A 25,306-nucleotide genomic window follows, 5' to 3' on the forward strand; every position below is an offset into this window, starting at 1 on the left:
AAATATACAGTCTAAGTAACAGTAATCATAAATGCTTCATTGAAGTATGTAACATCGGAAGACTGCTCATTATAACAGAATAAATACAAATGTACTACATCCTGATATGACTGCTCAGCTATCCTTGTAAATTCAAGCAAAAGGCCAAAAAAAAAAATATTCTGGCAAGAAACTTGGAAAAGCACATGCATTAGATTAAGTCCACAGTAAATCATGTCATTTTCAAACTGCTGTGAAAATGAATTGCCTAGTCATTTTTACATTCAGCTAATCCTACATTTGAAAGCAATATTTCAATTCCGTTTGTAGGCTTAAGTCTCATGGAGTCCCAAATAGATTTACTCAGATGGAAATACAGTGAAATCCATCTGAAAAGTGAACCTCTGTATAATCCTTCCCACACTGTGTATGTTTTATTAGTTCATCTGTGGATATGAATCAATAGCAACAAAATATTAACTGTTTTGCATTGTTGTGAATCTAGACAGTGACAAAATACAAACATATTTTGTTCTTGCTGGGAAAGATTGCAGGATGCAGCACTATGGTTCTATATTCAGGAAAAGGGAGGGGAGGCCAGAAAAGTAACATAATGATAACTTGACGTAAAAAAGTTACAGAATTAAACCGAATCTCACACATTGATAGCTGGGTTACAGCAATCATGGTTTTAAATCACCATCTTGTTTCTACGTTTTCTTCCATAATTGCACGCCACAATGCGTTTAATTACAAATCCCTCCACAGAGTATCCGTACAAGGCAGTTGTTAACCGTTGCTTTAAATGTCTGAGAGAGGGCAGCAAACCACATGGGTTTTCCATTAGTGCATGCAGCGATGAGGAGCTCTTTATGGGTGCCTCTCCACTCTAGCCACCTGCCTCTCTGTAGAGTGGAGGTGGGAATGCCATTCAGGCTGATTCCTGCATGTCCAGCTTCAGCGCTCCCTGCGTGTCTTTGCAATGCTCAGGCGTGCTCCCTCGAGTCCCGCACTTCTGCACGTACCATCCTCGACATTTCAGCAATGCCTTGCCTGCCGGAGGCAGCTTTTCTGCAGTCCTGGAGTTGATTGAGTATGCTGCCTAACACCAGAGGAGCAAAAAAAAGACTGTTAAATATCTTAGATGTATATATTTTTTTTTCCCTCCAGTGGGTGCATGGTTAAATAAAGCAGGTTTCATCTTGTATTGATGCCCCCTTTGACTGAATGAACACCTGATTCAGCTTACTCAGATCAACATTTGTTTTTGATTGCTGACAAATTCCCTCTTGCTGTGTAATGCACAGTAATGCGTGAATATATCAACCACATGTCATATAAAACATCAGTTCCTTCAGCGGGGCATACACCATCATAAAACAGTAATGATACTGTCTCTGTACTGACACTGTACAGTGGACTCTGCACACTGTCTCTGTAATCTTAAACCTCCAAGACTTGATGTAAAATGTACAAATCTCATGCCCCTGTCATTTTTCTTGTCAGATCATTGGCTGCATCCTTCAAGAAACATCTGTTGACATTGGACCTGAGGACTACAAATTAGTGTCTGAGTCAAACTTTTCATCTAATCTGAGGTTATCTAAAAATAGAAGGAAGTTGAACTAGGTGCAACTGAAAATACAAACCCCTCACTATTCCATCATCAAGTAGGACTTGTCCCAGATTGAATCCAATTTCAAAGAGCTTTGTCCTTAATTCTGAGCAACAAAGTTAAGCAAATCATTCTTAGGTGTGTCACTCAAAATAAAGGGCAAAGCAGATTGTGGTTAGATTGAAGATGTCTGTATATGTGGTATAATGATTATGTGTTCCGGTAATTGTGCAAATTAAACTGAATAAATAAATAAATAGACTATACAACTATTAAACACATTAAAAATTAAATTAACTTCAAAAAATATTATGCTAAAATATTCATTTTCAACATCATTATATTTGCTCACATTTTCATTGTAGTTAGTCTGATTAGCCTAGAATCACCATCACAGGCTGTACATTATAAAAATCACTAGATGAGTGCAAATTTGGCCAATATCTTTTGAATGATTGTCATTATACAGCTTGGACAGGACAGCTTCAATTTCAAAACAGTTTTCTTGAAACCAATCTCAAACCATTTATTATAAGACTAAAAACTGAGATAATCTCCTAATTTTATTTTTAATGTGTTCTGTTTTTTGAAATGTGTTTTTGAAGCATTCTTTTTTCATCAGTAGGATCATAGTCTTTGTCATTTCTTTAGATCTTGTATTACATTGTGATAGGGATGTTTGTATAATTATGGGGGACGTAATAAGCTACTTTGAAAAACATGTACCCTGAGGGTGAAGGATTGTTTAACTCATGAAAACCTGTCTGGTGATGCAACATATATCTCATCTCAGAGGCTGTGTCATTTCCAGACAAAAGATAAATCTCAGGGGAAAACGTGCATTGCTTGCATGTTTCATAAGATTAATAATCATTGCATTTCAGGAAAATGTTTGGGGAGTGTATTTTATGATTAAAAACAGGCCTAAATCATAAAGTTGTTCCAATTTCTCTTCAGTCCAACACTCAGATACAACTCAATTCCCCATCTAGGGTAGCAAGCAGACATCCTTATATAAAATAGAACATTTTTCTTTTATAATAATAAACATAATCTGATCTACCTCAGGTGTCCTCCACAAGTGTATGTTAAAACACTGCAGTAATGTCACAACTGTGATGTACATTCTCTGGGTTTGAGATCCAGTGACTAACTTTATTAACCCTACATGGTTTGTACAAAATTAGTCTCTATATGGAACTAATTATGTAAGATTTTGCATTTGGATCCACTTTTTAATGGCTTTGGGACTTCTGAGTGGCTCAGTAATTGCTCATGCAGAAATCAGGCATTCAGTAGCTTGAAGCTGGGCTATGTCACTTGCTGACTAAGACTGGGAGTCTACAATTATGGGACATATTTGACCCATGAGGTGTCTGTTTTTGCTTCATCATAAGCGAGAAATACACCAATCCTCCAATTGGTATTGGTTCTCTTGTAGTGCAGAGTGTCTTGTTGTAGCATAATACCAATATAATACCGCATATGTCCACATGTAAGGCTGAAACATGGTCATCAAAGATATAATAGGGTTGAGTGCAAACTGAATGCAATCTGTGGGTGCTTCAAACACGAACCTGCAGCCTTCAGGCAATAATAAAATGAAAAGGGATGTTTTAGCATGCAAAAAATGAGTGATTTTGCTCTGCTGTGAAACAGCAATACGCTGACATCTTGAAGTGCGGTTTTGTCGACCAAAATTCAAGATCAGACAGAAGAAGCTGAGGCAGCAGTCTATCCTGGGCATGAGAACAAACTTGAAGGCTTGGCCCATTCTGACAGAAAGGCGGTCTGCGTCTTGAGTGGTCTGGTTGCTGAAAAGCATGGACATGTCTAGAGCCAAGGTCAGGGTTCTTCTGAAGTGGCGGTGCAGGGGGTGAACACTGGTAGGTTCTTGTTAGTCGTTAGATTTGCTAGGTCAGACTGCAACGCGTATTAGGAGGTTGGTGGGGATGGTTGGTGTTGATGACATAGTAAATGTAAAGATGTTGCTTATGCTAGGACGACATGAAGCAGCGCCTCAGACTACCAAATGGAGGAGGAGACCCCCCAGTGGTCACCGCGGTAGGCAGTCTGCTCTTATGGTCCCCACACCACTATGGGAGAGGCACTGCAAGAAAAAAAAAAGTTAATTGTTAGCTGCTACAGAGCAGCATGGTGGAATGGGTGGACAGGGCAAGGAGATGAAAAAAAAGAGTCAAAATACCACAGAGAGAATGAGCATATATATAAAGCACAGAGCAATGCAGAAAGATAGAGATTACCAGGCTCCAACTACTAAAATAAGCAGTCTTTGGAGACACATACATTATGGTCTCTCAGTAGAAACAGAGCAAAGTCCTTATTTGCGTGCATCCTAAACTATGTTTGTGAGTACATACAATTAGTCTGGGTATGTGGTGATATCTTTACTAAGCTCACATGAAAGTTACACTCTCGCAGAATTCTGCAACCTTTCATGTATAAACCAATACGTTCAGGTTTACTCAAATCAGAAAAGCCCCTCTCCAAAATGGAAATAGTATTCCTTCCATGTTTTTCCTCTGTCAAAAATTTCATAACGATCATATATAACATACTTAAAATAAAATCTTGTGGTGAGTCAAACATATGTTTTAAAATGTTGACCTCATCCCAGCCGATCTTCTTATACCAAATGAAAAGGCTCTGCCCAGCCCTCAGGTTCCACTTTCCGTTTGCAGAACTTTTGGGGGTCTAGAGAGAAGAGGCCCTCCCTCATCTTAAGGGAATCTGTTCCACATAACTTTTTAACCCCACTTGTACAAAAAGCCCCACATAACCCAAAGCATTGTAGGAGATTGAAAGAAGAAAGCAATGGAATAAAATTAAACTAAAGAAGCCATTTAATTCAAAAAATCAAATAAAAATGTTCATCTTCAAAAAAGCACTTGATTTGTCCCTGAGTGGCAGATTATGGCTTATATGTCTTACTGCCAGTTGCAAAATGCCCATTAAGACAAATAAATACACTACACATTTAAACATGGAGTGGGTCTTGATTTTATTCTTAAAATGAATTTAAAAAGGAACGAGCTGGTTGCTGTTAAAATTGCCATAGTGAAACAATACACGGTTACTAACAAATTCAGAAGGTTTCAAACCAAAAATGTCCTCTTGTTGAAATAGGCTTGTTAGCGATCCTCTTCAGCAAAGGGCTAATCCAATGGCCTGTCCTCAACCATAATTGGAGCCATGATGTCACAGAATGTCATGTTGCTGTTGGTATGAAACCGTAGATCCCAATCTAGACTCATGTGATTTCGCCAAACTGACCAAAAGCACCAACTTTCTAAGTGGTCAGACTTAGTTATGGCTTAGAATTGTAAAATTTTGGCATAAGTGATGATTTGTTCACATGTGATTAAGTCCATAAGATATGATACTGTTGTTTGTTAACAAAGCTGACCTGAAATGTCTTTTAAGCCTGACTCAAAGCTGCTTTACACTCTATTTATTAGGTTTCTTAGAAATTTTCATGGTACTTTAATATTTATTAAAAATATTCATGTACAGGCATGTCTTCACATATTAATCCAGCATATGCTGAACAGAAGCCCATTACAGCAATGTGATGTGTATCTCATAGACTGATAATTGAGAAGACCCAATGGCTGAGAGCAAAAACTGTAGCATACATTTTTTTTAATTAAGTTGGGGTGATGAAATTTGGATCTACCCCAGTGTTCGACTGCTAGTCATATCTAGTAATGGCCACCAGGTGGATACTGCCTTATGAACTTAATGTGGTAAATAAAATTCTTCCACCTTCCACCAAATAAAATTGCAAGGTGGCCTTTTTATTTTCTTAATAATCAGGACAGTACACTTATATTTGCTTGCTTGCATAAACACTTTTTTTCTGGTTTTCTTTTTTTTTTTTTTTTTTTTACAAACTTCTGATAGGCAAAAGACATTCACCTGTAAAACAAGGTTAAATCATTTAATTTCTCTTGGTATTCAAAAAAGGCAAGCCAGAAGGAACTGTCCGACACTCTGAAGTCTCTTGGCAGTAAAATGTCAATGAGAGTCACATCTGGCACTCTGCTGAGGAAAAAGCTGGCGATTTGTATATTATATCTCCTACTTCTTGCTAATTTGTAATTAATCAAAAAGTAAATGTTTCCAAGACACTTTTTGGATTCCCTTCAAAATGAGCATCCTTAATGTTTCAGAGGCCCTGTCTGCATGTGTGTGTGTGTGTGTGTGTGTGTATGTGCACACATATGTGTGTGTTTGTGTGCATGTGTGTGAGTTTCTCTCTATTTACATTCTAATTACCTTAAATCAGGCAACTAATCCAAAACTGATACTGTATATAAAATATCTATTTTACAGACATTTCTGTTTCACAGTGTCTCCGTTGAAATGTAAAGCTTTGGGTGAGGAAACAGCAAACTTGCATGACTATCCACTCTGAACCAGGGCAATCTTTTTAATGAAAACAAATCCCAGGGTTAGAAATGGCTGAAATTTTGGTCTCTAGGCAAAATTGTCAACATTCTACTTAGCTCCGGAGTCCTGGCTTCCCCTGCTCCTTGGAAAGGTTTTATCCAGCATAGGCAACAATGTTCATCATCATTGCAGCTCCACTCTCCCCACCCATATGGCCAGGAGAAACATCTAATAAACCAATATAGGAATTAAAGCCGTCAGAAAGAAGATCTACCAAAGAAGCCGGTCATATGGTACTTATCATTGATCATTAATATGAGAAAAACACATGTGGATAGTCAGTTAAAACGCAACATTAGTGCCCATGTATTAAAGTAAGGTCTTTTTGGAGTTGACTTAGGAAACTTTAGTTGTAATCTATTTTATAAGAGTATATTCATTTTCCCCAAGAATAATTTATCATAAGGAAATCTCTTTCATGCTTCAATATGGAGTATATAGAATAACGCATGACACTATCAAAACCACATGACACACCAAACCACAGTTAAATGTAAAACCTGCAGAGATTAAAAGAGTGAAAAATAAGGTATTTGTTTCAGATTAATTACAAAATTAATTCAGTCAGTCTCAGGTGCTGCTGCTCATTCAATTAAAAAATATTGTCATTACAACTCAATATACCTTGTGCATGCATTGTCTTAAAGACACACAGACCAGACCTAAGAAAGATCTTAAGAGAGGTCCATCAAAGGCTGTTTCCTTTATTTGCCATAGACATCTGCATAGCACATTGCTCTGGCATTCCATTTAAGTTACTAGCTTTCATCTGGACAAGGTTTTGTTCTCCCCTGTGGCTAATTATAAAAAGTGATAATCTTGATATTTAACCAAAAAATTTGGTTAAATTTACAAACATTTACAAAGACACAATTGCATTTTGGGTGTGACGCCACAAATTCCTACAGTATAGCATGTTTCACTGAGGGTGCTGGGGAGGCAAAGAGAAGAGACTAACCCTTTCCTCCTTGATTTGTATTCAAGCAAACGACTGGTAGCCAGGGCTCCTGAAGGAGGAGGAAAACCCCACTGATCTTTAACTGGTGCTGCCAATAAACGAAGGCCAGTCCCAGATGTGTTTGTTTTCGGTAATGGCCTGTGTACGGATCTCATCATTCCTCACCCGATTATAGCACCTCACCCAGGGTTGATTTTACTTTCTAAAGAAACACAGAGGAGTCAAACAGCTGTTCCAGTCGTAACCCGCGTGATTTAATGGAAGGACTGGGCAACCGCAACGTCACAGCAGGCCAGAAAACAAAAACCGGACAAAGCTTTTCTGATCTCAGAAAGAATGCTGCTGTCATCTCCGTCTACCAGCTCCCTGCAGGGCTTTCAAACCCTGGCAGACGCTCCTCTGCTTATTAGCAGCTGGACAAAAAAACTCCTGAAAATGATGAGGAATAAATTGAAAACTTACAGCCATTTGTAATATCTGCCTTTATAGCTGATAAAGAAACCATTGAGTGTGAAATTGTCCCTATGTGTGTCCCTATGAGTCAACATCCACCGTGCTGGTACAGTCAGCAGATGTCTTTTTACTGTAAGATTTTAAAACCCTTCCAATTTTGTCATATTATTGCAATTCCATAGGGCCACAGATTAATTTGGGGTCATTTTGCCTTTTCTTGAGGTCATAACGCACCAAAGAAAGGCTATTCAAAGTATTTAGCTGCCAAAAAATTCATAAGGTCATATTGAAATGACAACTGAATGGTTAATGGTTAGCACCTCTTCTCCGGACCAGCTATATAAGCTTCAAGCATGTAAGTTTTCCCCAGACACAGGCTGCTTGTATTTCAGTAGTTTCTGTGGCAGAATTAGGAATGTTATGGAAGCTAAGTACTCTGAGAGCTGCTACTGAAACAACAATATCCTCAATTTCAAAATACTATCCCTACTGCAGGAGGCTGTTCTATTCACTTCTACATTCACAAGCTTGCTTATGGTAAAAGTATGGGTTGGGCTGGGCTTACCAACTGGACAGGCATTTGTATTCCTTGCCCAGTCAGTATAGTGGCTGTGAGATGGTTGTGGCTGAAAGCAGGGTCACCCTGGACCTAGAAACCTTCCCTGAGGATTTCCTCTCCAGATACTCTTTGCAGTGAACAGGGTAGCTTTCTCCCAACATCTGCTGGACATATCTCCAGTGTAAAAATAAGCTGGTTGGCTGAGTGTTTCAAAAGTCACAAAATTCTCCTTGCGTAAAGAAATGTTCCAATGTGACATTCTTTTTTTTTCCCTGTACATTGACAGGATTATGACAAACCAAGTCAGCACGACTGCATCACATTTTGGTCCAGTTCATTTGAAGTAGATGTGCTGTGCCAACTTAATGTTGTACATGATCTATGCACAGTTGAAAGAAATCAGCAATAGGGCATTTAGGAACTATTGACATCCAACCTAATGTACTACAGTATAAATAATAAAAAGAGGAATGTCAGTCCCACAAGTGTGATGTTCCAGCTCATTGACTGTAACCTGGGTGTTCCACTGCTTACCTGTTCTCATTCTTTTTGTGAATATTTGTTGGAGAAACTGTAGACAAGAACAAAATACAACAATGACAGCATGATCACAAACACAAAGCTCACGAAGAAACAAGACAACAACGACAAAACTCAAAGATCTTGCAAAAAGGTGTGTGGGTGTTGGGAGGTAAAATATACATAATATACAGTATTTATGACCCATTCCACTCTAACTCAACAACACATATGACATTGATTGAATCAGCAGAGCTCATAAGATGAGTGCATGGGCCAATGCTTACAGTGATTGTTGAACCTTGTTCTGAGCAGTAATAGTAGGGGCACGAACTTTATTAATGACATGTGTTCATCTAAATTGGGCTTGCCAAGTATGCAGAGAAAGATGTGGATGGATTCTGAATGTCTAAACCAAAGTTGGGTCTGCTCTTCGCTGATATATTACAGTCGTCAGCTTATTTTCACCAACAATTACAGCAAGATCATCTTCAAGATCTCTCACACATTGTTATGTACCATGCACACAATGAATACATATTTTCTTTCATATTTCTTATTTCATAGTCAAATTTAAAGGTTTTAAAGAACTTACCCAGGATCTGTCACACATTTGTTATCCTATCATATGTGACTTTCCTGCAAGAGCCCACTGTGGTACACCTAAAACCTGATGTGGTACTGACACTGCCTGTTTAAGAGGGATTTGTGCTGGTCTGGCACAAGGTCTCCATTGTGAGGCAATCATAAACATTTCAATACCAGATGAACATCTAACTAACTCTAACCCTAACCCTAACTAGAAAACAGTGATCTTGCAGTCCATCAGTTCTGGCCTGGGCAGTGAAATTAGACATTTGAAAGTTTCTTATTGTATGACATAACAGTACTACATTTTCAACTGGTGTGGTCAGCATTCCTTTCTCAAAGGAGCACAGTGGTCAAATGTCTTCAAAAAAAAAAAAAAATTCTAGGCCTAAATGTTTGTGTTGATTACTACATTCATATGGGATTGCTTTAAAACAATAAGCCAAAGGGTTATGATTTGTTGAAATGGGTCATAAACTAGTTGACCAAACTTTTTAGTGACACCCCACTGTATTGCTTCTCCTTTATCAACATTCCCTGCAAGGAGCATGTCACACTAGTTGCTTATGTACATAATATTAGTGAAGTGATATAGCTCTTTCTGGTATAGAATGCTATACATGCTTCACAAGATGTGAACAAACAATGAACAAAACAGATGGGGACTACTACTGAAGAGACAAAATCACCTAACAGCCACTAAGTGGATTGCAAAATATATGTCTATACCCAAATCTAATGTAAAGAGAAATTTCATAAGTCTCTTCTGACCAGGCACAGATCTTTGTTACGCGTTTCTATAGCTAGCTGGCCAGCTGACAGGACTAGCCACATGAAGCCCCCCTTCCTCTCTTTAAGCTCTCACTGCTGGAGTCCAGAGTTAGATCAGATGACTGCCGTTCCTCCCCTCACCTGTGAAATTTCAGAGCAAGCCAGCCTGAAAAGGAGTATTGTTTCCCTTGCTGAGGAATGCCCTGTGTTGTCCATGAAGAAAAGACCTAATTTGGGCAGGAATTTGGAGGCTCCTTGAGAACACAGCAGAGGTTGCTAGGTGAAGTCCTGTGGAGACTGGGCTCTTCTTTGAAATGGTTCCTGATATGTCCTTTGAGATGATTATTCCTCATTTGTAATGAGAGCATATGTGAATCTCAATATTGGTGTTAAAGATTAAAGTTGCACAGTGTATTTACATTGAGGGAAGGGGGCCTACATGCACATCAATTGTGTAAGAGTGTCATTGGTGTAAAGACATCAAAACCTGTACAGCTGAAGCTTGGAAATGGTTCTAAAATGCCTCAAAGTCTTTGTGGTTGCCAGGCTTTGCAGATGAATTTTCAGTTCCATGATTATGGCCTGCGTATAATTACAGTATAATGATACACTTGCAAAGGCCAGCTTTGTGCATCCAGGAAGTAATCTATGTTTCTTTCTGTGCATCAAAATGTTGCTTGAAATGAGAAGGTATTCCAGAGATCAAATAAGTGTCTCATCAATGAGGATGTGCCGGGTACCATTTGTGCTCACTGACCCGAATTGAAAGGAATGCAGCTCGAGACACAGAAGGCCAGCACAAGCTGGAAGAAAGCCGGGAAGTCCAGAATTTTGCTTGGTCATGTGCCAGTTTGACAGGCACTTCCTGCTGAGACACATGTACTGAAGGCAGGGAAGCATGTGGCAGACTAGGTGAGTCAGGAACAGCTGCCATACATTCGCAATTACCACAAAACAGAGGGAATCATTAACATATCAGTGTTATTTCTGCTATTCCTTTAACTACTGCCATTACCAGCACCGCCACTACTGCTGCTTCAACTACTACCACTACCACTGTAATTACCTCTGGTAATAGTACTGATATGTGCTGTAAAGTAAATTAAGCTTTACCAACAACAGGACTTTGTGCGCAGTATGACAGTTCAGCTGGGTTACTTTAATACTTAGTGTGGAGGGTTAAATGATACATTACTTGTTTGCTTACAGAGACGACTATCACATTATTGTCTTATCTACATTTATCTTGAAATAGTCCCCTTTATGTCTTAATAGTAATATTTACTTTCATAGGATTTTATACCAGTTGAATTAAAAGGACAGATTGGTCTTGGTTGAGAGAAATAATGAGAGGCCTTTTCATAGGTCAAACCTAATAATATAGTGCAATAAAAATCTTAATTAGAAGAGATGAAAGTCAACAAGGCATATTTATTATCCAAAAAACTTGAAAAGATCGTTTCAAGTCAGCAGTTTATTTTGTTGCTAACAGTGACCTCTATTGGTAAAATGATACATCACAAGTTCAGTGTGAAGTATTTTTGCTATGGCACATTTTTACAATCAAAATTGTAACAAAGCCCCAAATGTGGAGCAGAGTTCATTAATCAGAGGGAATTAAAAATAATAATAACTGAAAATGCTGAGCCAATTGTGAAAAAAAAAGAAAAAAACAGTGAAACATTAGGTGGCCTCAGTGGAGATAAACTATGGCAGCATATACAAGGAGGTGAGCAAAAAAGTTAGGACTCCTGGCCATGAAGGTGATCTGAGACTATCCTGCCCCATTCAGTGCAAGAACCACTTAAAAGTAAGGGACATCCCACTAGAAAAAAAAAAATGTACAGATGATGATTTAGATGACATATTTTGTCACGTCATTTTTCTGGTTAAGTTTGTACAATTTTAACAATTTTGAGTTGTCTGTGGCCTGGGGTTCAAGCATTGGATATTAGGCATCTTAAATGTAGGTTTTACATGTGGCAGAGACCATGATTGTTCATTCCCTGACACTATTATAATACTGAGTATATATGTTCAGTATGTACTCAAACACTCAAGTTCAGTATTACCTGTCATATTTCACATATAAAAAATGCCAGCACTGCAAACAGTACATCACGCACATAGATTGGTACAGATATCCAAAGCAAATGCTTCTGGTAGCATGCTTTTTCAGCAGTCGTATTTTTTTTTTCTAATTACCTGCATGCATCACACTGCCTGCATTCCGTCAACCTAAATGTGAGGTAAAAATGACTTTAAAGAAACACTGTCAAGGGTTGTAGAAATTAAACGCAATTTTTTGCTACCATATTGAGTTTTTCACCAGGTATAGCAAAGTGTCATGTTAAAGTGTTAATCTATGCCTTAAAAGTGGCTTGGTTATCTTTAATCTCGTTTTTGTTTCACCTTTCGGTGGTAAATTTCTAATGTTACTCAAACGTACTACCTACTTTATAAATGATCAGACCGTTGGTGTCATTTTCTGTCTATAGACGAATCGCCTATTGGGATGTGTGTCAATACACCCAGTTCCTGAAGCTTGGATGGACTTTTTATTAAACCAATGAAAGTAGTCAAGTAGGCGGGCATAATAAAAAAACATCCAATCAGTTGTTACGTTGGGCGGAAATGCGCCAGATGTGTACGCAAGAATCTGGGACAAGTATGAAACACATTTTATGCTATAGTTACCGCCTAACTATGTGTTCAATTTAAAACCTACTAAGGACGCTTGTAATTGGTGCTGTGTTATTGCTGGAACACACTCATATAGCAAGCTACTTCTGCCTGAAGCTACCTTTTTATGAGTTGGGTTTAACCGACTTGCTAGATTGTATTCCAGAAGCAATCGAATGCTACTGTAGCACGCTAAAACTATCAGTTAACCTGTTAGCCAGCTAGCTAATGTACCTGTGAGAAGGAACAGTAGCATCATAACAGTAAGTAGCATCAGAAACAGATCGCTAGTTAGCTTTGGGTTTGAAACACCACCGATGCAAAGTTGGTTAGCTAACGTTAGAATTTGTTTGCTTAAACAACACGTTCAGCCAGTTACACGTCCCGCTCTCAGCTCTCGCCTGTGTCCAGCAAGCTAACAAGGTTGCTTGGATAGTCAACTAGTTAGTTGGTCAACTGTCGCTAAAACCGACATGTAACTTGTATACTTCCTTAGCATTTCGCGTTCAGATATTATTTTACGAAATACTTCAAATAGACCTTTCAATATTGTTCACATAGCATAAAGATGACGCAGTCAATGGATAATGCTGAGGAGGTGGTGAAGACGAAAAGGAGTAAGACGTTGATCGTACGGCACCTTCCTGCAGAGCTGACCCGGGACGAGAAGGAAGATCTCTTGAAATATTTTGGAGCGGTTTCAGTGAGGGTCTTCTCAGATAAAGGAGTACTGGTACGTTAATCAGTGTCGTAGTGCTGAAGTCATAATCATGTCATAATCATTATTATAAACAATACCTCTCTGCCCAACCATATGTTCTAACGTGTTGCTTTTGTACACAGAAACACACAGCTTTCGCAAGTTTTGCAAATGAGAAGGCAGCAACCAAGGTACACCCCTGCATGTAACCTATTTCATAGAAATTCCAGAATGTATTGGCCATTTTTACCTGCTTGATAACGATACACTTACATTCAGTGAATCTGCCAGAATCACAGTCAAAGTAACTATTATTCTTTTAGGCCCTGACTAGACTCCACCAGCTGAACATTTTGAGTCACTCACTAGTTGTTGAGTTTGCCAAGGACCAAGAAAATGTGACAGTACTGAAGGATCCCCCTGTTCCAAACAGGTATTCTAAATAACTATGAAAGATCAACTTACTGTGAGCTTACTGTGTCTTGCTGAAATTTTCGTAGTCCTTTGAGAATACTATGATAGGTGCTGTCATTCTGTTTCTTTGGCTCACAAAAATATATGCACAGATGGTGGATGAACCAATATTTTCCTTTTTTTTTGTAGTTCAACTGAAGATAAAGGTGTACCGGTTAAAAAAGAGGGAAAACAACAACAATGTGTTCCATTAATAGAAAATGGAGCTGCCCCAAACCTTGGGTAAGTGAATGTGTGTGTGTGTGTGTGTGTGTTTGCTTATGTATATGTATGGATGTATTTGCACACAAGCCTGCGCACAGCTTTAAGGAGTCGAATGCTCCCATGCACTGTCAGATCTTACCCTTGTTTCTGTTTGTCTTCATTCTGCCCACTGGTGAAGCAGACTCTCTTCCATATGTGTGCTCATTTCATTGAGTAATGCATTGTGCCTGAAAGCCTGTCTGTTCTTGACATTTTAGAAGACTAAATTGGGAGAGATATGCTCAGTTCTGAGATAAAATCGCCGTGTGAAATAGTCACCTGACCACCGGTTTCAGATAACATTTTTGCGCTGCTGTTTTTTGGTTTGTTTGTTTTGCACTTTTTCGTCCTTTATGTAGCTAGACATTAGGTTTACCGGGACAGTAAATCCTTTGTAAAAATTGCAATGTTACATTACATTGTTGTCATTTCGCATACACTTATCTCATCCAGGACAACTTACATACAGTATGTTACAATTTTATCCATTTATACAGCCAATTTTTTTTTCTGAGACAATAGTAGGTTAAGTACCTTGCCCAAGGGTAGAACAGCAGTGCCCTAGCAGGGAATCGAACCAGCAGCCTTTTAGTTACAAGCTCTGCTTATTACCACTACACCACATTGCTGTCCATTGTCCATTGGCATAGCCATTTGATTTCAAGCAATCTTTTGTGTGCATTTTTGCAGTGGAATATGGAATAGCATATGGAGTAGCATTCAGAATATGGAATGTGTGTTCTTTGGTGCTTGTAAAATGGTGGATGCTTCCCATGGATATGGACAGGAATTTGTGCTGAAGTTACTGTTCAACCACAGTCATAGTGTTTTTTTATGTGATTTAGCAGTGATTTAGCAGCTTCAACCCTTGTCAGTCAAACCCATTAAAAAGTATGTTCTCAGATTTGTGAAAAATGTTTCTTAATATAAATGTTTCTTTGTATTCAACACAGCAGGGGTTACTGTCATTGACCAGTGACCCCCATGTGCTGTGTGAGAAAGCAAAACTGGAAGAAAAAAGGAATTGATTTTCACTGCATGCGTGGTTCAATAAAGTGTAAAGCAGGGATCTGCCAGTGAATGGAATCTGAGTGGGTGCTAGAATAACATGCTGTTTTCCCTGCATGTGAATAGGACTCTGTTATTGAGTGTATTTCATGCACACACACATGCTGACATTTGTTAGAGAATACATATTAAAGATTTTTGTACCCAGCGTTAATATTCATTGTTATCCCGGTTTCTTCATATTTTCTGTTATTGGAGAAATTATCCAGAGAATTTTTTTTTTAATTTTTCATTTTTATTTTCTTTTTTTTTCTCTCTGCAGGTTAAAATTTCAAACAAATCCCAGTTTGAAATATTTATACCCACATCCATCAAGTGGAATTTTGGCAAACATTACACACGCCCTCGTGAGTGTACCAAAGTTTTATGTTCAAGTGAGTACACATTTTGTGAAGCAGTATTTCATTTTATGTTGTGTTATTTACTAGGTCATTCAGGGAATGTATTCATGAGCAGAATTTGTTGTTTTTTCCATTTAATTTTTTTTGAGAGTAGGGGGCATTTTGTTTTACCAGAGGAAATACCAATATACCATGTAGAAATTAAAAAAAAAAAAGACAGGATTTAATTGCTAGAGAAAAATCCAAAGAAAACAGTGCTTGAATCATGCCCAGAGTCTCAAAGATCAAACAGGAAACATTTCCCTTAAATCTGACAATTTAGGGAGAAAATTATTAATAGTAAACTTAAGCAGAAGGCATGATTTACGACTTTAACATTTCCCCTAAGGCAAAGCTGCCTTTTCAGTGGTGGAGAAATCATTAAAGATGGATTTCTCATGCTGTCTTTTGGTGGTGCTAGTGTGTTGCTGAACAGGCTTTCAAGATTTAGAACGGCTTGGCAGCATCTCAAAGGCAAGTGCTGCTTCTAATTTGCGTGCATATGGCACTAAGGTTGTAATTATTGTTTGTATATACGCACATCGGTGCATGTGTCATGTAGGCGGGTTTTCACAAACTGTTTTAGCAATACATCACAGGGCCGCTTGTCTCGAGCATTTGTAATAAACCTTTCTGTGCAAATTTTTAATGCCTGTACCTGCTCTACAGGTCCTTCACCTGATGAACAAAATGAACCTCCCTTGCCCGTTCGGTCCCATCACAGCCAGACCGCCCATGGTAAAAGGACACAGTGCTGTAGGTTGGACTGTAATATTGTTTAGAATGAGTGTGTTGCTGTTTGCTGACTCTGTGGATCCTCTGTCCTTCCTTAGTATGAGACGTTTCCCACTCCGCCTCCCCCCATGCCCCCTTTACCCCCGGAGTACCCCCCTTTGCCCGAAGAAGAGATGGAGTTTTCTAGCGAGGAAGAGTCTGAATATGAAAGCGGAGATGACGAGGATAAAGAGAGGTGAGGATTAGTTTCAGGTCAGTTTATTTTGTGTCATTCGTATTTTAATGTGTGTGTTATTTGTATAGCACCTTCTTGTACATTGTGAATGCAACACAAAGTGCTTCACAAAACAGATTGGAGAAAACAGTTAAAGTTGTAACAAGAATCAGAGACAATAGTTGCAGTAATCAAGTCTGCTTGCAATACAGGCATGAGGTAAGGACAGTAGTGCTCTCACTTTTGCTAGATGCTAAAAACTAGTCCTCATTACATTGCTAAAATGTGGCACAAAGTTTAGGTCAGAGTCAAATATCACGCCTATGTTTCTGACCTGCAATTTGCTATGCAGACCTACTCACTCTGACCTTTCTCCAATACCATCTCTTTGAAATGTGGTGCTTATGATGAGGAAATACAGTCATGCTGATTAGATCTCCATGTGGTAGAGTAGATGATGCAGTATAAAGTGTCTACATTTGAACACGTTTTTCCATAATTAGTGAATTATATCCTCAGTTATAGCTTCAATATTGTCTGCCCTGATTTTCATCATCATCTTTACTGTTGGCTTATGAGTCACACTATGTTAACAGAGTAACCTGTAATGTAAATTTGGCTGTATCACAAAGGTTGTGCTAGGAGGGTTGTGCTGGCAGGCAACAGTGCAGATCATTCTATGTAGTTGCTGGTCTTGCCTGTTGAGCTGTTCTGGGTCAAAATCATTAGGTTGGTGTTAGACATTGATTAAGCTCTGAAGGGTTCAGAATTCAGCTTATTATAAGGAACTGATCTTATAGATATAACTATCCTTAAATCCCTGACCCCCCCCCCCCCCCCCCCACTGCTGTATTTCTGACAGAAGTTTTTAATGAACGGCTTTCTGATTTGAACTGTTGCAACTGTTGTACGTATATTTTGGAGAATTGTGAACACCTTGGCTCATTCTTCTGCATGGGTTTAGTGGTCACCATTGTGGTGGTGACAAGGCTAAATTGCTAGACAGTGAGTTCTTAGATAAAAAGAAGAATTTAATTTTGCCTTTCTGTGGCATTTCTACAGTATGCTTAGATTTAATTCAAAAACATATTGACAGTCAGTGCTACTGTCTCAAAAGAACAGGATCATACCTTGAAATGGATATGATGAGTTAATAACTAAATGTTTTTTCTTTCTTTTCTTTTCTAAGCACCCACCTGACCATGTTATACCTGTTTGTTCATGATGTCCTTTCCTTTTAATTTTCCAAGGATGATTAGACTAATGGGGTTGGTGAACCAGCCATGCAAAAGGCCCCTGAGGAAGACAAAGCCCTCTGCAAGAAAAAAGCCCAAGTTGAAGGACCTCCTTTTTGCTCCAAAATCAGATTCGCATAGGTAGGGAAGCCATAAATGAATCTCCTCTCACCCAGCTCCCAATTTTCCACAGAATAATCTGTCGTGCTGTAATTATGATAGAGTTCAAACTGCCGAGTGGGAGCTTGCTCTTCAAAAATAAGGCAAAAGTCAAGTCTGTAATTGGTTTAACACCTGAAGATGGTGAGGTAAAGGGCCAAAGAAGGCCATTATATGGATTCAATGCATAATCTTCTTGACGACTTGTAATATGTCATATAATTGCAATTGTGGCCCTGTGGTGGAGGGAGCCCATTATCACAGGTTGTTTCAAACAATGGATTCAACCATATACTAATTTAACAGAAATCAGAAGGCTGAAGTGTATGTGTGTCCACTATTGTATGACTCATTCCATGTTATCACTTTTTGTTTTGGCTCAAAAGTACTTCATCGCTGAATATTAAAATATCACAGAGTGACCAGCTGTGAGCTGAAATCAAAAGCACATCAAGCAGGAAATTCAGCTGGCCAGGTGCGAGTGTCTGACCTCCCACTGTCAGGATTTTAGTGCCCATCTGAACATTTCAAACTGCACAGGAGGAGAGGGAAATGTTACTCGTATTAAGTCTCAAAAGCCGTTTCATTTGCAGGAGAGAGTGAAATTTCTGTGTGATCTGTGCGGGGAGAGAGAGCAGACACCCATTTTCCTTTTTTGGTCTCTCTCTCTCTCAGTGGATCCGTTGCTCCTCTGCAGCCTTCCGATGTTTTTGAGCAACCGCAGCCGTGCGGGCAGAAGAAAATCGAGTTCCACATCTCAACCGAGGTGGCAGGAGTTCTGCAGGGGGCCACTCAAATGCAGGAGGAAGAGACTGACGAGACCGTCGGTAGGTTTCCCACCTCACCCTCATCCAGGCACAGTAAAGTGAATCGGTGCCCAATGGTTGCACTCCTTTTGCCATGAACTCACATACCACAGTGTTGTTTATTCCCCCCAAATCAAAATCAGTTATTTTTTTCAGTTAACATCACAGTTAGCCTTGGGATTGAAGGCTTAGATAGAATAAATTTGGCACACACAGAGCTCCCATTGGATCATGGCTGAGAGTCATCAGAGTAGAAGTCCATAAACCTCCAACCACCTTTTTTGGATACTTCTGTACTGGGATTTCAGCTTTACTTGATTTGCAGTGTCTCATTATCATCTGTCCATATGTAATAGAAAAAAGTTGAATGGAATAATGATGGTGGGTCTGCGTTTAGCACTGGAGGTAGCAGTGGTCACAGACATGCTTCTTTGTGGTGAACTGTTATGTTGGAAGCACTGGAAGTACCGTCTTCATTTGAAATATGCTTACATATGGGGTATATGGTTTTGGCCTTTTACCTTGTGAGGGCTTTTAAGTTCACGCTGTACCTGGCAAGAGCCATTGAGCTGCAGAGATTGGTCAATTAAATGGGTGAGAACAATCTTATCTTGTGCAACAGCATTTGAAAACATGTTGCATGGTTAAATAGCATACAGATGTCTTCCAAAGGGTTTTTTTTAACCTAAAGAAGAGAAACAGAAAATTGCATTTTGCTTCAAATCATAGACTGCCTACCCATAACATTCTCAGCAGGTGTTTGGCTGGGGCTCTAGGTCACATGAATCAAGTAATGATAGCATTTCCAGAATTTGATTGCATATCAAAAACATGAAATACAAGCATTTTAGTATTGGTACTTATAAGTCATGTGTTACATAGCACAACCACCAATGACAGGAGGAAATCAGAGAGTTTGAAATCAGTCATCTCGGGACACAGGAAATGACATAAATGGCTATCATTGAGGTAGACCGCAGTGCTGATGAAGTAAAAGCTATAGATAACCAAAAAAACAGTAATTTACACAGGATAAACATGACATTTCTCAAAAAGAGAAATGAGCCACTGCTTTCACAAAGCTGTCTATTTTATTGTGTTGTTATTACTATGCATTTCAGAATCATCAGAATCACAGACACAAACACACACACAGGCACACCCCAATTTCTCAAAAAATAGTAGATTTTAGTAAGGTTAATAAGGTAACAAAATAAGAAATATGCCAGTAATTATTAAATGAATTGGCTACAGCAATTTGGCAGATTATTACAACTTAATGTAAATGTATTCAGACAGACATTTATCAAACACAAGAATACTTTTTCTGTCTTCCTTGCAGCACTGAAAGTGGGACAAATCATTCCCACACAGCAGAAATGTGTTTGTTTGTGTGAACACTTACCAGTGCAGCCTACAGGGGGAAATTATGCACTTTTCCTTCTAATTTTCAGACTGCTCACCCTTGAAAGCATTACTTGTTACAGTTAACTCATCATCATTCTGTCTGCTCATTCTTACAAACTCTTGATTTGATGCTACAATATTAATATTGGCTCGTTTGAACATTCATTTCCTGAATCTAAGATGTAATATACAAAACTTCAGCCTAAAGCACTATAAAATATGTATTTGCTGCTTGTTAATTTAGTTGCTAATCATTTAACTAAAAACACTAATGGGCAGATGACTGACTGATTTTTGTGGTAGTATAGTCTCATATTGTCTTTGTCCAAGTGCTTGCACAGAATAGGTCAGCTAAGATTCTGCTCAGATAGAGACAGGCATTCCTGTTTACATGTACATGATTTTGTGCTGATTTAAACATGAGTGAACCAAGTGAAATCCCAGAATGGAAGTGGAATGTGGTGGGAAAAAAAATAGTGCTTTTCAACAATCATGTAAATTAGAAAAGAATGTGCAAATGTTCAGCTAATTATGATAATTTTAATATGACTTGGCTTGATTCTAAAAGGCAACAATACATTTGCCTGATTAATGGAAAATTTGAATGCTTAAAATATGTGACTTTGAAGGAGAAAAAAGTCTCATATAGTTAAAAATTCTCACCGGTGTGGTCCACTAAATAAGGCTATTGATTATGGGTCCAAAGTAGGTAACTTTATTTGCAATAACTCCTTTCATATTTTATGCCTTTTTTATTATTATTCAAAAGGTTACACATGTTTTTCTCTATGAGGACGAGTCTGATTTTTAAACGAAGAGAAAAGGTTGGAACCCTGTTTCTTAATGTGAAACTGGTTGAAAATTCCTCACAGGCAGGTCAAGTTGCATTCTAAGATGGAGAACTCAACGATCTTGTTGTTGTGTTGCTTCTCCTTTTTAGCTGTGATGAATGCACTGCGTTTAGACAGTGGAAAAAATGGATTTCAGAATCAAACGCGGGAGGTTGCCAAATGCAGGAGGGATCAAACATCACACAGCTGGGCCTTTTTCATTAGTCTTGTGTACATATGATAAGCAGCACATTTAGAGTAGGTGGAGAGACAGATAAGGTATAATTTGAAAAAAGGATGTTTTCCTCTGTGGAGAATTCATCAGAACACGGCTGCCTCTCTGCTTCTGTGCTCATAGCACTAGATCTGTGTGACATTCTTCCTGAGGATTTGTACAGCATACATATATAAGTAAAGGATATATATAGGTTTTACATGTGTGTATATATGCATATGTACATACAATGTGCATAGCGCAGTATGTATTTATGTAAACCGTTTACATAACAAGATGTTATGCCACTCAGAAGTGAATGGCCAGTAGTTAAATTTACTTGAATTCACGTCAAGGTGTTCATTAATTTCATGTTAGAATTTCAGTGCTTGGATTATTACACCTAAATGATCAGTTCCATTGGTTGTTGTTTTTTTTTGGATACAGAACTTTGTTACCACATAGCCTAGGGCTGTCCCTTTTGTTTTTCTGTTTTTATGTGAAGTGTACAAAGACAGGATGGCCTTTGAAAACAATCTGTATTGGGTTACTTGTAGATAATGCTGAGAACGATACTGCAGATGAACCAGCAGATGGCTTTGGGAAGCTGTATCCTTCAGCCCAGGTTACCCAACAGGAAGAAGACAGCAGTGAAGATGAGGACATCCCCTCAGACTTCATCTCCAGGAGAGAGCTAGAGAAGGGACGGCTTTCACGAGATGGTAAGAGATGTTGCATTGGTTGCTGCTGACCATTTGAAATAGAACATTACATAACTATTCTAAAATTAATAAATTGAACATCACAGCGATTGGGCAGACAGGAAAGTGGCCTGTTAGTGTTCAGAACTATCTTTGGGTACGCGAGGTACTGTCTATGTTCTGCATGTGAAGATTGATGGTGATTCATCCACATTACATTAAACGATCCACAGTCAGTCCAAAACCTTGTACTTTTTGCACCTGTTTTATTGTTTGATTTTGCACTGTTTCTTTTCTTTCAAAACAGAGATTAAAAGGATGTCAGTGTTCAAAAATTACGAACCTGGAGATCCAACGTGCAGGCTGTACGTAAAGAACATTGGAAAGCAAGTTGAAGAAAAAGTGAGTACCGGCGTCGACAAAGTGAGAGAAAATCACATGGTACACGCTGCAAAATCCCAAACACAATATTTGAAAGTTGTTTGGTGGCATCTGGACCTGGAGTGGGATATATAATCCCTGGTTTCCACTCGAGAGAGTTCTCACTTGACAAAGGGCACCTTGCCATCAGCCATAGGATTTAGGTTTCGTGCATCTGTAATTAGAAACCACCTGCTTTGCTGCATGATTATAATTGTTATTTTTTTCTTCAACTCAGGACCTGAAATATATTTATGGAAGGTACATCGACATTTCCTCGGAGGCAGAGAGAAATATGTAAGATGCCTTGCTCTTTGTCTCTGTGAATAGTGAATGGTTTTTATGCCTTACAGTTTTGTGCATGTTATCTGCAACCTCCAGATGTACACCTCTAATGAATGTCGCCTCAATGTCTTTATTTGTTTTTCCTGTTTTTTCCTCGTATCAGCACTACAATAATGTCCTAATTCTTACAATGTCTGTTTTATAATCAAATTTGTCATTACAGCTTAAACACATCAGTTTTTCTGTGGGGGTCATATAGACCTATAGACCTATATTGGGTCATATCTTGTCTACGTGTTTGTTTTATTACCTGTCTATTTCTTATGTCTGCCTGTCTGTTTCTTATGTTGTTGTTCTTGTGTTTTGGTGAGCCAAAGACAAATTCCACCCTGGTGGACAATAAAGATACATTCTATTCTATTCTATTCTATTCTATTCTATTCTATTTTATTCTATTCTATTTTATTCTATTCTATTCTGTTCTGTTCTATTCTATTCTATTCTATAGTGGTGTTCATGGTTCTTTATCATATCATAGATTCAAATCATTAGATGAAAGTATAGACATGCAGGGCACAGTCTTGTATTGAAACAATGGATTTGCAATGTATTGGCTTCATACGGGCTCTTTTCTTTGACATATAGAAATCCATCATATATGTGAATCTTTCCTTTCCTTACTTGACATTGCTAACACAATGTTTTCTGTCATTTGTTTGTCCCAGGTTTGACATTGTTTTAATGAAAGAGGGCCGAATGAAAGGACAAGCCTTCATTGGACTCCCAAGTGAGAAAAGCGCAGAAAAGGCTCTGAGGGACACCAATGGATACGTGCTCTATGACAAACCGCTTGTTGTGGTATCCTTCATGTTTCCACAAACTTTTCAAAACCACTTTTTTTACATCATTACTTAGATATTGCTTAAATCTATCTGGGCATGAAGGTTATAACTGTAACCATTCATTTTGCTAGAGTGAGAGACAGGGATGAGCCAAGCAAAGCTTCAGAAGAAGAGAGTGGGTTATACTATAGGTCAAATAACAGCGTTTTGGGTAGCAGTTTTTGTCACATCGATATGGAAAACAGATATGATAGCTAACCAGATATGATTGAATGGGGCCTCTGCAGGTCAGAGGCCCCATTCAAACCTGCCAGCTTTTACAAGTTGCCTTTAGAACATGATCTAATTAATCAATATGTAGTAAATAGTAATACAAGTACATTAGTTAGTGTTTTTTCCTTTTTTCATAAAGTAGCCTTAACTAATTGCCCTGCTTTACAGACATATGTGTTTTAATTTATTTTATTGTTTTAAGTAGAATATAATTGTCAGGTTCACATCAAACTGTCCATGTGTACTCTATATAATAGCCTGATGTGTTCTGATGGTCTAACAAACTGCAAGTAGTGTTAACTGTGTACATTGTACTTAACACGTGACAGCAATTTGCCAGGTCAGCAAGACCGAAACAAGACTCCAGCGATCCAAAGAAAGGGCAGAAAAGACAATAAACAGGTGAGAAGAAGCTAAACTCTTAAGACCTTGTCAGATTTGGGATGCTGAGGTCAGTTTTCCTTTGTTCAAGTTTCTGCCAGAAGATTCAGCAGTCTTACACTCAATTGAAAAGCTTTGCTCTTAAAATTGTTATTGATTGGCTCTACACAACAGGCAAACCACAGAAATAAGTGGTTTTTCTGCACCCAAAGATAAATGTCTTTCAGGAATCAATTTTCCCATAATATTGTAGATTACATATTATTAGATATAATTTTATATTATTGTACATATTATATGTTTGGAAATTTGTTTCATAAAAAATTGCCACCAATTACTCATAGCTTTTTGCAGTAATTCATTAAAGGTCAGGTGAGTCATTTGGTATTTTATGCTTATTAAGAATTTAAGTTCTCCACAAACCCATTTCAGCTTTGTTTTTCTGTTTACTTAAGATGTTGAAGTTACAGCCTTATGTTGTGGCCGAAGTGCAAAGTGTGTATCCTTCTGATTCTGGCATATCCTTTCCAGACTGCAGTTTATTGTCTCTGTTGCTTTTTTGACCCTGAAGATGAAGCATTGCTAATTGAAGACCCCGGTGCTTTCAGAAAGCCACAAAGTTAAGCTTGAGAGAAAACCTTGAATTGAAGGGTCTTTTGGAACAATGAGTGGAGTCTGCTGCCAAAGCATAGTTGCTTAAGTTGAATTATTTAGTGGTCGGTTCATAAACAACAAAGAAAATCTGGGTGTGTTGTTCAGAACATAATGATGAATTTAATTTTTAATATGTGATTTCTTATTTATTTTATAGTCACTTGAACTGCACGTTCAGTGTTTTTCTTGTTATTACAGATGCTCATAGTAGCACCTGCATGGATAAAATATACATGCCACAAAGTACTTATTCATGTAAAGTATCTTTTTTTTTTTGCCCTAGCAGTGCACATTGCTGTAAAAATATAAGTGGGCCTAGTTTAATTAAATGACTTGTGTTGCCCAGTTTGACACTGTCTACTCCTTTGTCCAGCCAGATGAATTCTCCTCTACCTTGAAGACACCTTAAAGGATTTCTTCCATTCCCTCTTTTTAAATAAAACTGATTTCATCCAAGAGTTTTTTTTTGCTGTTATTTGTTCATTCAACAACTCTATCCAGTATTTTATGTGTCTGTTGGGTAGGACTTATTTGCATCTGGTAGTAATGTCCATGGTCATTACATTTGAAGCATAGGGTTGGACACAGATATGAGATAAAGACTGTTACTTTAAGATTACATTTTCATGGAGGCAGTCTGAAGTCCTGATAAGCTTTCACCTGAATGGCAACAGATGGTCATGTCAGC

General features: G+C 38.3%; 1 protein-coding gene across 3 annotated transcripts; it reads left to right on the plus strand.

Annotated features, from left to right (window-relative positions):
- The first annotated feature begins 13,158 nt into the window (after nucleotides 1-13,158).
- Nucleotides 13,159-25,064, plus strand: rnpc3 (RNA-binding region (RNP1, RRM) containing 3). 3 transcript variants are annotated; one of them, XM_036521985.1, is made up of 15 exons: nucleotides 13,159-13,330; nucleotides 13,441-13,488; nucleotides 13,621-13,730; nucleotides 13,901-13,993; nucleotides 15,345-15,456; nucleotides 16,132-16,200; nucleotides 16,296-16,432; nucleotides 17,662-17,787; nucleotides 18,481-18,632; nucleotides 21,620-21,784; nucleotides 22,071-22,165; nucleotides 22,422-22,480; nucleotides 23,194-23,326; nucleotides 23,913-23,985; nucleotides 24,420-25,064. In XM_036521985.1, exons 1-14 carry the CDS (start codon nucleotides 13,166-13,168, stop codon nucleotides 23,979-23,981), a joined length of 1,533 nt encoding a protein of 510 aa, XP_036377878.1. In that variant the 5' UTR covers nucleotides 13,159-13,165; the 3' UTR covers nucleotides 23,982-23,985; nucleotides 24,420-25,064. The 3 variants fall into 3 exon arrangements, with proteins under 3 accessions (XP_036377878.1, XP_036377879.1, XP_036377880.1); XM_036521986.1 differs by having other exon boundaries at nucleotides 24,496-25,064; XM_036521987.1 differs by having other exon boundaries at nucleotides 24,992-25,064.
- Nucleotides 25,065-25,306: the final 242 nt, after the last annotated feature.

This window comes from Megalops cyprinoides, chromosome 2 (assembly GCF_013368585.1).
Source record: "Megalops cyprinoides isolate fMegCyp1 chromosome 2, fMegCyp1.pri, whole genome shotgun sequence".
In the NCBI taxonomy this organism is placed as follows: Eukaryota; Metazoa; Chordata; class Actinopteri; order Elopiformes; family Megalopidae; genus Megalops; species Megalops cyprinoides.

What these genes read in the sequence shown, in the direction of transcription:
- rnpc3 (XM_036521985.1), top strand. Translation starts at nt 13,166, where the DNA reads ATGACGCAGTCAATGGATAATGCTGAGGAGGTGGTGAAGACGAAAAGG. An exon ending in TACCAAAGTTTTATGTTCAA is followed by an intron (nt 15,457 to 16,131) that starts GTGAGTACACAT and finishes CCTGCTCTACAG; the next exon opens with GTCCTTCACCTGATGAACAA. An exon ending in TCACAGCCAGACCGCCCATG is followed by an intron (nt 16,201 to 16,295) that starts GTAAAAGGACAC and finishes GTCCTTCCTTAG; the next exon opens with TATGAGACGTTTCCCACTCC.